General features: G+C 40.4%; 2 protein-coding genes across 7 annotated transcripts in view; one reads left to right on the top strand and one right to left on the bottom strand.

Annotated features, from left to right (window-relative positions):
• Window positions 1-9,706, top strand: part of hsd17b4 (hydroxysteroid (17-beta) dehydrogenase 4) — a 50,405-nt gene extending 40,699 nt beyond the window's left edge. Inside the window, exons 15-25 of the mRNA XM_062025544.1 lie at window positions 731-782; window positions 864-935; window positions 994-1,097; window positions 1,175-1,240; window positions 1,320-1,389; window positions 1,461-1,567; window positions 5,480-5,566; window positions 5,627-5,710; window positions 5,774-5,909; window positions 5,971-6,098; window positions 9,324-9,706. Coding sequence (XP_061881528.1) covers window positions 731-782; window positions 864-935; window positions 994-1,097; window positions 1,175-1,240; window positions 1,320-1,389; window positions 1,461-1,567; window positions 5,480-5,566; window positions 5,627-5,710; window positions 5,774-5,909; window positions 5,971-6,098; window positions 9,324-9,413 — 996 coding nt within the window. The 3' untranslated portion in view covers window positions 9,414-9,706. The remainder of the gene's footprint in view (window positions 1-730; window positions 783-863; window positions 936-993; window positions 1,098-1,174; window positions 1,241-1,319; window positions 1,390-1,460; window positions 1,568-5,479; window positions 5,567-5,626; window positions 5,711-5,773; window positions 5,910-5,970; window positions 6,099-9,323) is intronic.
• Window positions 9,707-10,230: 524 nt separating this feature from the next.
• Window positions 10,231-15,492, bottom strand: part of LOC133632824 (dmX-like protein 1) — an 83,162-nt gene continuing 77,900 nt past the window's right edge. For all 6 annotated transcript variants that reach the window (XM_062025537.1, XM_062025539.1, XM_062025540.1 and 3 more), the window contains one exon: window positions 10,231-12,746. In XM_062025537.1, the coding sequence (XP_061881521.1) occupies window positions 12,492-12,746 (255 nt within the window). In that variant the 3' untranslated portion in view covers window positions 10,231-12,491. The remainder of the gene's footprint in view (window positions 12,747-15,492) is intronic.

Here is a 15,492-nt window from a genome sequence, read left to right as displayed (position 1 = left end):
ATGGAGAGAGGTTATGGATGGCTTTGAAAGTGAGGAGAATTATCTTAAAGTGGATGCGATGTTTGATGGGTAGCCAGTGGAGTTGCTGCAGAACAGGGGTGATGAGATTTTATGACCTATATTGAGTAAAACATGCTTGAAACTAGAATGTCAACTGTTACAAAGCTGTGTCATCAACACTCACAAGTATAAAACTACTTTTTTAAAGTAATAATTTCTTATTTCAAGCATGTAAAAAAAAAAAAAAATGACTATGACACAATTGTGTCTCATAATAAAACACAATGACAGCCAAATGGACTTTGCTGTTTTATTTTCAATGAAACAATATAAAGTACGTTCTCATATAGTAGTACAGTTGTTATTAGTGAGAATATACTCATTTTACGGTATTTTTGGGTTCATTGAGGTTAGCTAATTGTACTTGTTTTGGAAAGTCTTGACAAGCCAAATGTTCTTGTTCTATTGGCAGATAATTTTGCTTAGTTCAAATAAAATACCCTTAATTTTTGTATTTTTTTTCCTTGTTTTTGAACACTGACTTTTTGCAGTGTGACAATTCACCCAGAAACAGCTCTTATGTCAAAACACTCTAAAGTTGAGCAAGGACTGTATGTGGATGTCATCAAAGACCGTGGTTCAAAGAACATGTGTTGCCCTAAAAATGTGATTTTTTTTTTTATATATATACTGTATCTGTTGATCCTCATATGTGTTTGTGTGGTGTCAGGTGTTACATGGCGAGCAGTACCTGGAGCTCTACAAAACTTTTCCTACTTCTGGTATGTAACAACTTGAAGCCCCGCCCCCCTGACATCTAACACAATATCAAATGTCAATCAACATCTGACATCCCCTTGAAGGCAGTCTGACCTCGCAAGCCTCCATCGCGGACGTTTTGGATAAAGGTTCTGGAGCGCTCATCCTCCTTGATGGTGAGTGACAGGAAGTGGTGTACGCCTTCATCGTTCTTAAAACAGCGCGTCCCCATAGTGAACACCTACAGCGGCGACGAGCTGATCTGCTTCAACCAGTTTTCGGTGTTTGTGGTCGGCGCCGGAGGATTTGGAGGCAAAAGAACGTCTGAGAAAGCCAAAGTAATGCGTTCAGTCATAAAATACACAAGTAATATCCAACAAGTGGTCACGCCAAGTACGTGTTTGATTCCCTGCAGGCCCTGGTGCTGCCTCCTCAGCGGGCGCCAGATGCAGTGCTGGTGGATTCCACCACCAGAGACCAGGTGAAGGAGGATTATAAGCTTGTCTCCTTTCTTGACCGACATTATAGTCTCAGCTCGTCTCCTTCCTGTGCGCTCCCAGGCCGCCTTGTACCGTCTAAGCGGCGACTGGAATCCCCTCCACATTGACCCCGGTTTTGCCGCCATGGGAGGTACAGTAGGAGTTAGATAATGTCAGCCCCCATGAAAGACACGTGAGACTCCTTCTTGCATCTCCCTGTAGGCTTCAAGGCGCCCATCCTGCACGGTCTGTGCTCCTTTGGCTTCGCAGCGAGACACGTCCTCAAGCACTTTGCAGGCAACGATCCCTCCAGATTCAAGGCCATCAAGGTGTGCAGTACTTCTACTGTGAATGGTGGCGGTTATTATTGATAAGTGGCGGGAGGAGCGCGTGTATTTATTCATAACTGGTGGAAGGAACGTGTGTATTTATTGCATTTATTGATAACTGGTGGGAGGAGCGTGTGTATTTATTGCATTTATTGATAACTGGTGGGAGGAGCGTTTGCATTTATTGATAACTTGTGGGAGGAGCACAAGCATTTAATGCTTTTATTGATAACTTGTGGGAGGAGCGCGTGCATTCATTGATAACTTGGGGGAGGAGCATGTGCACTTATTGCATTTATTGATAACTGGTGGGAGGAGCATGTGCATTAATTGATAACTTGTGGGAGGAACATGTGTATTTATTGATAACTGGTGGGAGGAGCATGTGCATTTATTGATAACTTGTGGGAGGAACATGTGTATTTATTGATAACTGGTGGGAGGAGCATGTGCATTTATTGATAACTTGTGGGAGGAACATGTGTATTTATTGATAACTTGTGGGAGGAGCACAAGCATTTATTGCTTTTATTGATAACTTGTGGGAGGAGCATGTGTATTTGTTGATAATGTGTGGGAGGAGCATGTGCATTTAGTGATAACTTGTGGGAGGAGTGTGTGTATTTATTGATAACTTGTGGGAGGAGCATGTGCATTTAGTGATAACTTGTGGGAGGAGCATGTGCATTTAGTGATAACTTGTGGGAGGAGCGTGTGTATTTATTAATAACTTGTGGGAGGAGCATGTGCATTTATTGATAACTTGTGGGAGGAGCGTGTGTATTTATTGATAACTTGTGGGAGGAGCATGGGCATTTAGTGATAACTTGTGGGAGGAGCATGTGCATTTATTCCATAACAGTGTACTGTGAATTTTGAGTGTGTTTTTTGCACAAGGTGGTGGCTGTTAACAACTGACAGGGGGAGCCATTGCATTAATCATATGACACATCCCTGTTAGAGTGAGCTTTGACTTGGTGGCTCATTTGGAGTCTTATTTTCAAAATGCAAGAGGAGGCTATTTAATACCTGGCAGGAGGAGCAATGACATTAATCATCCGACATGTCAAAAGTGTGTGTGTGCTCGAGGGAGCGTAATGGTTTTTGACTCATGCAAGCCGGTGGGCAGACCTTGGCCGATACATTTTGCTGCACAATATATATTTACCCACTAATAATTGGAAATAAACTATATTATTGTCAGCATTATTTTGAGACTAAATTAAACTACTGTATTCATAATATATGATAATAATGCAAGTAACCCATTCAAACGCAATAAACTTTGATGTCTCATGAATATTTTTAACCTTTGTAAATAAAAAATCAATAACTTTTGATCAGCCTAATAAATAGGTAAACAAACTGGTAGCAGAGAATGCACTTCAATAAATATTGACCATCTTGAAGTGCATTTTTCCCCACTCGGAAAAACTGAGTTGGGTGGTTGGTTGTGTTGTCTTTTTTTATTGAGTTGCCGTCACTTCCCAACAAATTAGGCAGAGTGGGTTGTTTGTCATGTCAGGTTGATGGGCTCATCTTGCTTATTCGGTTTGAAGCCAAAATATTGCCACATCGGACATTTGTCTTTGCAGTCATTTTTCCCCCCCTCGTAGTTATTGTAAGCGCGCTGCTTCTCACTAGCGACTTGCAACTCGCAAGGCTCTCTGTCCGTGCATACTGAGTGTGTCACGACTCCGCCCACCAAAACAAAGATTGTGGATGACTGACAATTTAAACATTTACCGTAATTTCCGGACTATAAGCCGCACCTGACTATAAGCCGCACCAGCTAAATGTAGGGGAAAATACAGATTGCTCCATATATAAGCCGCACCCGACTATAAGCCGCAGGGTTTTGATGTGTAATTAGCGTAGTATATAGGGGTTCCTGCTACCACGGAGGGGATTGTCGGGACAGAGATGACTGTTTGGGAACACAAAGCGTCCCATTTATTAACAATAAATCTTTCAATCATTCAATCAAACTTTCCCATCTTTGACATGGCGAACAGCATTCGTGCAGAGTACAAATAATACAACGGTGCAAAGTAATACAATGTGCTCGCCTGTACGTTATCAAAATAACCAGCCTACCGGTATATGAAAAGTCAGTCTTTAATCATTGTGTCATCGTCTTCCTCCTGCGTACTAAAACCACCGAAATCCTCTTCGTCGGTGTCGGAGAAGAACAGGCCGTAAATAAGCCGCACCCTTGTATAAGCCGCAGGGACCAGAACGAGGGGAAAAAGTAGCGGCTTATAGTCCGGAAATTACGGTAATTCGGCTATTAAATAAATTCTCCCAGGTGATGAGAGCGATGCACAGAGTGAACCCTCTTATATATACCCTGTTTGGAATTGAGACGTGAAGAAAATAAACACACACGGACATTGCCAGTTATTGATGCCGGTTATCGAGTTCATTTTTATTTATCGTTCGAATAATTGACTAGTAGTAGTTAGAATTAATATTTGGCGGGAGGAGCGATCGCATTAAACATGTGTGTGAGCAATTGTGGATTATTTTGGGCCATGCTCATCCATATGGTCCAAAGTGGTGGTTATTGTATTTTCCGGACTATAAGCTGCTATTTCTTTCCCAAGCTTTGAACCCTGCGGTTTGTACAAAAGTGCGGCTAATCCATGGATTTTTCTTTGCTAAAGGCTAAATTATGGAATGGATTCAGCAATGAAATCAGAAACTGCACTAAAATGATCCACTTTGAGGAACCGTTCAAACTCTAAAGTGTTTACAAAGTGCAAGGAAGAAGAATCCTGATAAACATTTTGAAGGTTAATGAGAAAAAAAATCTAATTGATGTCTTAAAGGAAGAATCAATGACTTTTCTGTTTTGTTTGATCAGCTGTTTTACTGCCGTGTTACAGGCACCGTTTGGAAACTATTAAATTAAATATTTACATAGAAATGTTTATACCTTAACATTTAACAATGTACAGTTGTGTTCAAAAGTTTACATACACTTGTAAAGAACATAATGTCATGGCTGTCTTGAGTTTCCAATAATTTCTACAACTCTTATTTTTTTGTGATTGGAGCACATACTTGTTGGTCACAAAAAACATTCATGAAGTTTGGTTCTTTTATGAAATTATTATGGGTCTACTGAAAATGTGACCAAATCTGCTGGGTCAAAAGTATACATACAGCAATGTTAATATTTGGTTACATGTCCCTTGGCAAGTTTCACTGCAATAAGGCACTTTTGGTAGCCGTCCACAAGCTTCTGGTTGAATTTTTGACCACTCCTCTTGACAAAATTGGTGCAGTTCAGCTAAATGTGTTGGTTTTCTGACATGGACTTGTTTCTTCAGCATTATCTACACGTTTAAGTCAGGACTTTGGGAAGGCCATTCTAAAACCATTCTAGCCTGATTTAGCCATTCCTTTACCGCTTTGGACGTGTGTTTGAGACCAATAATAAATTCATAAAAGAACCAAACTTCATGAATGTTTTTTGTGACAAAGAAGTATGCGCTCCAATCACTCTATCACAAAAAAATAAGAGTTGTAGAAATGATTGGAAACTCAAGACAGCCATGACATTATGTTCTTTACAAGTGTATGTCAACTTTTGAACACAACTGTATTCACTTGCGGTGGGATAAATGTGTGAATTTTTTTATTTAGTGGGTGTGGCTTATAGTCTGGAAAATATGGTATTTTTAATTAGTAGATGTGATCCTTTGGCACCTGTTCTTGCTTGGTGGAGATGATCAGCTGTTTGTTAGAAGTCCTTTAATGTAGCTTCAACTAAGTGCAGTACTGGGATGCCGCCAGCGGAGGCCCAGTTGAATAAGTCGCAACTTGCGTTCTAGAAATGTGGCACGGAAGCAGGAGTTCAGAACGTACATTTGGTCCAATTTGGATGCTAATTGTTTTGTCTTGCAGGTGCGCTTTGTGAAGCCAGTGATGCCTGGTCAGAGCCTCCAGACTGAGATGTGGAAGGAAGGCAGCAGAGTTCACATCCAGTGTAAAGTCAGTCCACACAACATTTAGAAAGTTTCTTCGCTCTGGACTCATCTTTGCGTCTTCCAGGTGAAGGAGACGGGTGATGTCGTGCTCTCCGGCGCTTACGTGGATCTACATGAAGCGGCGCTGGCGTCAGCCGGTGTTCCTCAGGTGTGTGAAGGTCTCCCCTACAAGAAGTGATGAAGTAGTAAAAGTGTGTGTGTGTGTTTACAGGGCGGGCTTCAGAGCGAGTTGGTGTTTGCCGAGATCGGCCGCCGCATACAAGAGACCGGAGACGACCTCGTCAAGAAGGTCAACGCCGTCTTCGGCTGGGAGATCACCAAAGACGGCAAGAACGCGGCGCAGTGGGGTGAGTGTCCACGTCAGGATCTCACGCCTCCGTAAATATCACCTCATGCTCTCCTCGACAGTTATTGATTTAAAGAACGGCAGCGGTGCTCTGCATCCTGGTCCTTACGCCGGGAAGGCGGACGTCACCTTCACCGTGTCAGATGAAGACTTCATGGACGTGGTGCTGGGGAAAGTCAACCCTCAGAAGGTACACTTCTTTCTTACTATAAGTCTGTGTGGCAGCTTCAGAAAAATAAAGAAAAAAGTTTCATTTCATGAAACATACAGTGGTTGTGAGATAGGGAATAGAACATACAATTTGATGGCTTAAACTAAAATTATTTTTTTCTAATATTCATTTATTAAACAAAATACAGTACAGGCCAAAAATTTGGACACACCTTCTCATTACAATGTGTTTTCTTTATTTTCATGACTATTTACATTGTAGATTGTCACTGAAGGCATCAATACTATGACACCTGTGAAGTGAAAACCACTTCAGGTGACTACTTCTTGACATACTTGCCAAACTTGAGACCTCCGAATTTGGGAGATGGGGGGGGGGGGGGGGGGGGCGGTTGAGGTAGGCGGGGTGTATATTGTAGCCCGGAAGAGTTAGGGCTGCAAGGGATTCTGGGTATTTGTTCTGTTGTGTTTATGTTGTGTTACGGTGCGGATGTTCTCCCGAAATGTGTTTGTCATTCTTGTTTGGTGTGGGTTCACAGTGTGGCGCATATTTGTAACAGTGTTAAAGTTGTTTATACGGCCACCCTTAGTGTAACCTGTATGGCTGTTGATCAAGTATGTACACTACCGTTCAAAAGTTTGGGGTCACCCAAACAATTTTGTGGAATAGCCTTCATTTCTAAGAACAAGAATAGACTGTCGAGTTTCAGATGAAAGTTCTCTTTTTCTGGCCATTTTGAGCGTTTAATTGACCCCACAAATGTGATGCTCCAGAAACTCAATCTGCTCAAAGGAAGGTCAGTTTTGTAGCTTCTGTAACGAGCTACACTGTTTTCAGATGTGTGAACATGATTGCACAAGGGTTTTCTAATCATCAATTAGCCTTCTGAGCCAATGAGCAAACACATTGTACCATTAGAACACTGGAGTGATAGTTGCTGGAAATGCGCCTCTATACACCTATGTAGATATTGCACCAAAAACCAGACATTTGCAGCTAGAATAGTCATTTACCACATTAGCAATGTATATAGAGTGTATTTCTTTAAAGTTAAGACTAGTTTAAAGTTATCTTCATTGAAAAGTACAGTGCTTTACCTTCAAAAATAAGGACATTTCAATGTGACCCCAAACGTTTGAACGGTAGTGTATCTGTAGAAGCCGCATACAACGTGTGACTGGGCCGGCACGCTGTTTGTATGGTGAAAAAGCGGACGAGACGAAAGGTTGTAGAGGATGCTAAAGGCAGTGCCATCACGGCACACCCTCAATATTGTTGTCCGGGTGAAAATCAGGAGAAATTCGGGAGAACGGTTGCCCCGGGAGATTTTCGGGAGGGGCACTGAAATTCGGGAGTCTCCCGGAAAAATCGGGAGGGTTGGCAAGTATGCCTCTTGAAGCTCATCGAGAGAATGCCAAGAGTGTGCAAAGCAGTAATCAGAGCAAAGGGTGGCTATTTTGAAGAAATTAGAATATAAAACATGTTTTCAGTTATTTCACTTTTTTTTTTGGTTAATTAAGCACATAACTCCACATGTGTTCATTCATAGTTGTGATGCCTTCAGTGACAATCTACAATGTAAATAGTCATGAAAATAAAGAAAAGGCATAGAATGAGAAGGTGTGTCCAAACCTTTGGCCTGTACTGTATATGTTCATCAAAAAAAGACATTCAAACAATAAAACATATTTAGAAATAAATATGATTTTTTTTTTTATTGAAAACAAATTTAAAAAAAGCAAGATTGTTTTCTAAATGCACATTTTATAAAATATAGACAAGACGATGAAACATTAGATCTGAGGGCCTATTTTAGTGTGCATGGAAATCAAATAAGTCGTTTCTAAGATGGTGGTTAGACTTAAGGTAAAATAGCTTCATAAAAATAATTATACACTTATGAAATAAAAAGTATATTTAATAGTTGATAAAAATATTAAAGCTAATTTTCCAATTTGCATGTCAATAGAGGTACAATAAATGTGTTGATTTTTAATCATCGTTGGATCAAAGATGGGACAGTCGAGAATCTCGAAATTAAGATTGAGCCGAATGGGATTTCACAAGAAAGAGGCAGAGACCAAAATATACCATTTCTTGGTGTCACAGGGATGCCACCTGGATATGTCCTCTGCCCACAGTGATCGTCTTTAAGAAGTAGGGGTGTGGGAAAAAATCGTTTCGAATTCAAATTGCCTTTCTCACGTTGTATGATTCAGTATCAATTCTCATTTTTCAAAAATCAATTTTCTTCCCCCGCTCCCGGCAATGTGAATGTGCCTTCTGGGCTACCGTAGGTATTGCGCAATAAGCAGCGTTGCTGCCTGGTGGCTAGCTAGTACTAAGGGGAGTGTAGTGTTGCCACTAAAATGCAGGTAAAAGAAAAAGACACAGAGCAGCCTAAAGAAATACAACCGCTTCCGCGGGCTTTGAAAGCAAACGTTTGGAGACACTTTGGATTTTACCGTGGCAAGAAAGGGCTTTGACACGACTCATGCACTTTGCAACGCTAAAGTTAAGTATTTTGGGAATACTTCAAATCCCCGCGCTCACTTAGACAGACACCACCCACAGTTATCAGAGGTATTGTATGGTATTATGGTATTGTTTTCAATTAAAAAAAAAAAAAAAAAAAATTGTTTTTGAATCGAGAATCGTGTTGAATTGAAAAAAAAAATCGATTTTGAATCGAATCGTGACCCCAAGAATCGATTCTGAATCGAATCGTGGGACTCCCAAAGATTCACATCCCTATTAAAAAGACAAGCAAACATTGTGCTTTCCTTATAGCGTCTATTTTGTACCGGTACTGTCAAAATGCGCTCTATCTAGCGTTTGAGCAGAATGCTTTCCTCAAGAAATAACGAGCTTCTGAGTAGAAATGTTCCCTCCCAAGGGTCCTTTCTTGCACATGTCAGTGAAAGTAGCCAATTTGTTCTTTCCTTTCATCACATCACCGTCAGTAAGAGAGGCAGGCCTCTTTCAAGCAGCTAATCAATGACTACTATTTCATATCTCTGCAGCATTTCATCTGTTACACGCAGCAGACGTCTCAGTCATCAATTTATATGCCGGCCCACGCCGCTCCGTATTGATCCTGGGTTTTTTTTTTTTTTGAAAAGGCTCCAGGCAACTGGGGAAAGATTAGCTGGTCTTTGCCCCCACAGCCATGATGGAGTGCAGCCTCTTTTAAAGAACCTTCTCCAAGATGTCACTATTTCTCCCCCTGCTTTGTTTTCCTAGGCCTTCTTTTCTGGGAAACTGAAGATTCGAGGGAATGTCATGCTGAGTCAAAAACTGGAGATTATCCTGAAGGATCATGCCAAGCTGTGAGTGCCCACCCCCTACAAAGCGGAGGATATTATTGCACTCATGGAATGAATTAAAAAGTACAGATAAAAAACCGTGCTAAACAAATCCACCCCCATTTAAAAATCACAAATATTTTCCCCTGTGATAACACTAAAATTGAGTATGATCAACTGTACAGAAATGTTATTTTACAGCCCTAATCAGTGCAAATGTGTCCATGTCATCAAACTAACCAAATAAACAAGGTCATTTATTCGTCAAAAGGAATTTATTTTAATCAATAAAATGTGAACAAAAAAAACACAATTCATTTGTTTCTGCATATTTTTATTATATGTTTAATTTAAATGATACAATATGTACTGCATTGTAAAATGGAATCAAAATTCACAGTCATAAAGAAAACACACAGTACCGATTCGCTTTGCACGGAGAATAGAGGCTTTTTTTCTTTCATTAAATGGATTATTTTACTGCATCTTTGTGTAGGAGAAGCAGCAAACAGGTTTTGCCTTTGATAAAATACCGTTTTTTTTTTTTACAAGTCTTTTTCACAAGCTCTGTCCAGAGGCAGGAAAGAAACAGACATACATTGCACCATGATTGTTCACTAAAGAAAAGGAGCGGGAAAAAGCTTGTCTTTTCTTGTCTGACACTCAGACAAGTTTCATAAATAGAAACGTACACAATTCTTCATTCAACGAGTGAACGACCCACTCAGCTCTTACTAGAAAGAACGACATCTCTGCTTTCTACAAAAAGTACACTTGTATTGGGACACAAAGGAAACAAATACAAGCGATGAGCTTATGAAATTAAACTTGTACACCTTTGTGACAAGGCTGTAATTTCAAGAGAAAAGTTGGTTTGTAACGTCATTAAGGAAAAGGAAACATGAATGTTGACATAATAAGGTTGTATTTTTTGGGAGAAAAAAAAAGTTATGAAAATAGTTTAAGGAAAAAGTGTTTGTTTCATATACAAACACAATTTTAGGCTGTAATATGAGAAATGGGTCAAAACTTCACCCCTAAATATGTTTCTATATTACCATTTTCTCTTACACTTTTCTTATTCTCGCAAAAATCCTAAATCAAATGTATGACAGGTGTCATTCTGGCAAGATCGCAACTAGGCTTATTTCCCTAAAATTTTTCCTAAACTTTTCCCCGGTAATATTATGCAAGTTTTGTACTGCCAATTTTCAACTTTTCCCTAGTATTATTGAAACCTTATTTTTTTGTAAAATTCCAATTATTACTTTGTTCTCGTAATATTTCTAGTTAGTTTTTGCCCAACTTTTTCCCTAAAATTTCTAGTTAGTTTTTCCCCAACTTTTTTCCTAGAACTCCTATGATCGTATTTTAGTCAAAATAAGACTTTTTGTCTCGTAATATAATGGCCTTATATTTTAATGAATGAATGAATCCTAATTATGATGAGGTGGTGACTCCCGCCCGAATGCAGCTGAGAGGCTCCAGCCACCCCCCGCGACCCCGAAAGGGACAAGCGGTAGAAAATGGATCTTGTAATATTACCAGTTTATTTTCGTAAAAATACCAGTAATTTTGCAAATGTGCTTTTGCAAAGTTACAACTTTAAAAAGTCTCAGTTTGTCTGGTAATTGGACTTTAATTTTCTCAAAATGACAATTTCTGAAAAAAGAAGCTTTTAGCTTGTGATATTACAACTTTAGTCTAGGGCTGCAACAACTAATCGATTATAAAAATAGTTGGCGATTAATTTAGTCATCGATTCGTTGGATCATGCGCAGAGGCTACTTTTTTTTAATTTGTAATTTTTATAAACCTTTATTTATAAACTGCAACATGTACAAACAGCTGAGAAACAATAATCAAAATAAGTATGGTGCCAGTATGCTGTTTTTTTCCCAATAAAATACTGGAAAGGATAGAAATGCAGTTTGTCTGTTTTATCCGATTATTAATCGATTAATCCAAGTAATATTCGACGGATTAATCAAATTAGTTGTTAGTTGCAGCCCTACTTTAGTCTCACAAAAATGCAACTTATTTGTTATTATAATGACTTGGTCACAAAATTACGACCTTTTCCATGTGATGAGATACTAGCATTTCGCTAAAATGAGCAGCACTGCTGTAGCTCTCCTTCATTGAGCATTTACAATACTTGAGGCTTTTGGGGACATCCAAACTAGCGCAGGTTATGTTTGAATAGCAGCGATTCTTCACATGTAGCATCTTTCAACCGCAAGACGGACACACAATGACGACGATAGTGTGAGAGGTAAAGCGGATTATAAATGCTAGCAAACCCAGGAGAAAGAGAAAAGAGTAACTGTTCTTTTATGTCTGCAGAGAGAATACCAATTGCAATAAAACCCTCTTCAAAGTTCTTCAGCTGATTAAGGAAGAAGTGAAAAGGCCTTGAAATGAAATGAAAGCTACTTTGTGCAACTCGACTCCTTTTCAGGACGACGACGTCTGTCAGGAGTCAAAAGATTAAGGACACTTCATACAATTGAGGTGGAATATATATCATATCAATGTACTGTACAGTGTATTTACATTATTGTTTACTTAGCTTCACCTTCATGTGCAAACAACGACATGACTGACATGAGGGGAATAATAATATAAAGGTTATTTGTGCAGCCGGGACTACTGACTTAGTGCACACTTAGTACTGACTTAGTGCACTAGACTTTCCCAAACGGAGTCGATTAATTCAATTTTATTGATGAAATAAAATGTCTTCCTCGTGTGTTGTGGTGTACAACATGAGACAATACAAGGTTTAGTCGGGGGACTCCAGTGGTGCAAGTACTACCTGCTCCTGATAAACAGCGCAGGAAAGTGGTTTCTACTTCTCCCCGCAGTCCCGATGTGCTTTACACGCCAAACGCGTGGGGAATGTACGACAGGCTTCTTTTAAAGCACCTCAGGGAGCACCTGTGGTGATTGTTAGGAGCCATCAATGTGAGCGAAGAAGAAGAAGATACTCTTACCTCCTGCCGCTCGCCAACATGGCGGTTTTAATTCCTGTCGGAAAAAAACACCCTGTGTCCATTCGGGCTTTCCGAGTACACTCCAGCTGGTGAGCCAAGGACCGGAAGTTCTACAAGGTGCACTTGTCGTCGCTCTTGAGGTTGCCTTGGTGATGGCGGTGGTGGTTGTTGTTGTTGTTGTTGGCACTGAAGCGGTTGGGAAGGATCCTCATCTTCATGGTGCCGTCGGCGCCACAGGAGAAGATGTGATTGGCCGGACCCGCCTCGATCTGCATGACGCCCGTGCCCAGGTTTCTGAAGAGCGACTGGCGGGCGTGTTCGCTGGGGAAGCAGTAGAGCACACACTGCGTGGCCACGTTCCACACCTGACGGCACATTGGAAACCACGTCTTAGTGAAAACACACTTCACTCACCTCGTTTATAAAAGCGCTCGGGTTCCAAGGTGAAACATCACGTAACATCTCCAAAAGTACTAAGGAAGTCGGATTTATAGGAGCACACTTGTACACACTCTTCTCATTATGAATCACACCTGCAGTGTTTTGTCCACAGAAGCTGGTGTCCTCCCACTATCATCCATTAATGGGCATGCTAATTAGCTGATGAATATGGTGATGAGTTAAATAATCACATGTTGGACATTCAATGAAAGGAGATCATTTTTGATTGGTTTTTATCACGTGGAGCACTGCAACAAGATTGGTTTTGGAGGGTTATGGACAGTGTTGGGACTAACTAACTTACTGTAACGCTGTTACTTTCGGCGGTAAATAGTAATCTAACGCGTTATTTTTTATATTCAGTAACTCAGTTACCGTTACTGCGTTATTTTTTTATGTAGTGTCGGCTAGAAACTGAGAAGATCTGAGTGTGTTTTGTTGGAGCGCTGCGGAAGAGGCGACGGAGAAGAGGCGCGCTCTGTGTGTGTGTGTGTGTGTGTGGGAGGGGGCGTGTCTGTGTTTACTAACAAGACATCATGGCTAAGGCTGAAACGACGCGTCGACGTCATCGGTTACGTAAATACGTCGACGCGTCGCATATTTACGTCACACTACTGTCATGGCGAAGCGCAAAGCAGACGATCAAAGCAGACGATGCGAGCGAGGGGGGAAAAGCATGCCAAAAGTGGTCAAAAGTGTGGGAGTATTTCAATAAACGGCCTAATAATGTTGTTGTATGCACACTGTGTCGAGCGGAAATGGCCTATCATAGCAGCACAACGGCTATGAACGAACATTTGAAAAGAAAACCATCAACTAGTCAATCGTCCGCGCGAGCATACGTTGTCATCATTACACAAAAACATGAATGTGTCATTTGTATCTGCTAGGGGTGTAACGGTACGTGTTTTGTATTGAACCGTTTCGGTACGGGACTTTCGGTTCGGTACGGGGGTGTACCGAACGAGTTTCTAAGCTAAAGCTAAAGTGTTAACAAGCTGCTTTGCTCCGTCTGCCTCTGTCTCAGCACGCAGCATTGTCCCACCCACACAACCATCTGATTGGTACACACGCAGCATTGTCCCACCCACACAACCATCTGATTGGTACACACGCAGCATTGTCCCACCCACACAACCATCTGATTGGTACACACGCAGCATTGTCCCACCCACACAACCATCTGATTGGTACACACGCAGCATTGTCCCACCCACACAACCATCTGATTGGTACACACGCAGCATTATCAGCCAATCAGCAGTGTGTATTCAGAGCGCATGTAGTCAGCGCTTCAGCGTCGAGCAGATAGGTGTTTAGCAGGTGAGCATCAGGCAGCGGACTCTCCCCAAATGATAATAAACACCTCCCAGTCAACTACTAGTAACATCACTATGAGCCCGTTGACCTTCTAGAAACTTAAACTGCAGCTCAGCTCACTCGCAGTCCTGGCTTGAGGTGAAGGCTAATTAGCTCTCAGTTCCAGCCACATCGACCCCTTTTGAGCGCCTATTTTCAGCTGCTGGGAATATTGTAAACAAGAAAAGAACCAGAGCATGTAGACATGCTAACCTTTCTTCATTACAACTGTTAGTCACTCACTGGAATGAGTAGAATTGTTTATTGTGTTGGACTGGATGTTTATTTTGCACATTTTAAAAGCAATACTTAATGTTTACAGTGCTCCAGAATATTTAGATTGGCACGTTTTTTGTATTGGATGTGTATCTTTATTTTTGCACATTTTAGCAAATAAGCAATACTTTCACTTTTGTTGAAATGTTTACACTGTTACAGAATATTTCGTTTTGCACTTTTTTGTATTGGATGTTTATCTTTATTTTTGCACATTTTAAAGTAAAATAAGCAATACTTTTACTTTCGAAATGCTTATACTATCGCAGAATATTAAGATTTGCACTGGATGTTGACTTTTATATTTGCACATTAAAAAGCAAATAAGCTACTTTTAATTTTGTTAAATGTTAAAAGTTTTAAATGTTTACATTGTTACAGAATATTTAGTCATGTTGTTGTCAATGTTGACTGAGTGGCCATACTTCTTTTTTTTGTAAATAAAAGCCATGCCTTTTGAAAAAACGGGCCTACATTTATTTTTTCATCTTCATTTTGAATAAAAAAATAATCGGTAAAAGGAAAAATAATCTATAGATTAATCGGAAAAAATAATCGTTAGCTGCAGCCTTAATCATGGCGAAGCCGAGTTTCTTAACATGGAGATAATCTCACTACTTTTCTTTTGTCGACCACAAAGAAAATAACATTTTAGTTAAATGTAAGTTGTGTCTTGGATCAAAGATCCTATCTACTTCCCAAAACAGCAATTTAAATCTGCTGAAACAGCTACAAAAGCAACATGCTTCGACGAAGCTAGTAAAGAGAGACACACTTCACCTCCTAAGCAACAGTAGCTGGATTTTAATGAGGCACTGCTAGCCAGGACAACATTGATAGAAACATTGCAACGTGTGTGCTAGAAGACATGCAGGCTATTTCTATAGTGGAGTCACCCGCTTTCAGGCAGCTAATTAGCATGATACCGGGCATCAAATGGCACCTGGACAGTGAGTACATAAAAATGGAAAGCGAGCTAAAGAAAACACTCCAAACTCTGCCTCTGCTCATCATTCAGCACTGAAGGTACACACA

The sequence above is a fragment of the Entelurus aequoreus genome, linkage group LG17 (assembly GCF_033978785.1).
Source record: "Entelurus aequoreus isolate RoL-2023_Sb linkage group LG17, RoL_Eaeq_v1.1, whole genome shotgun sequence".
Classification (NCBI taxonomy): domain Eukaryota; kingdom Metazoa; phylum Chordata; class Actinopteri; order Syngnathiformes; family Syngnathidae; genus Entelurus; species Entelurus aequoreus.
This window is presented reverse-complemented; position numbering and strand designations above follow the sequence as displayed.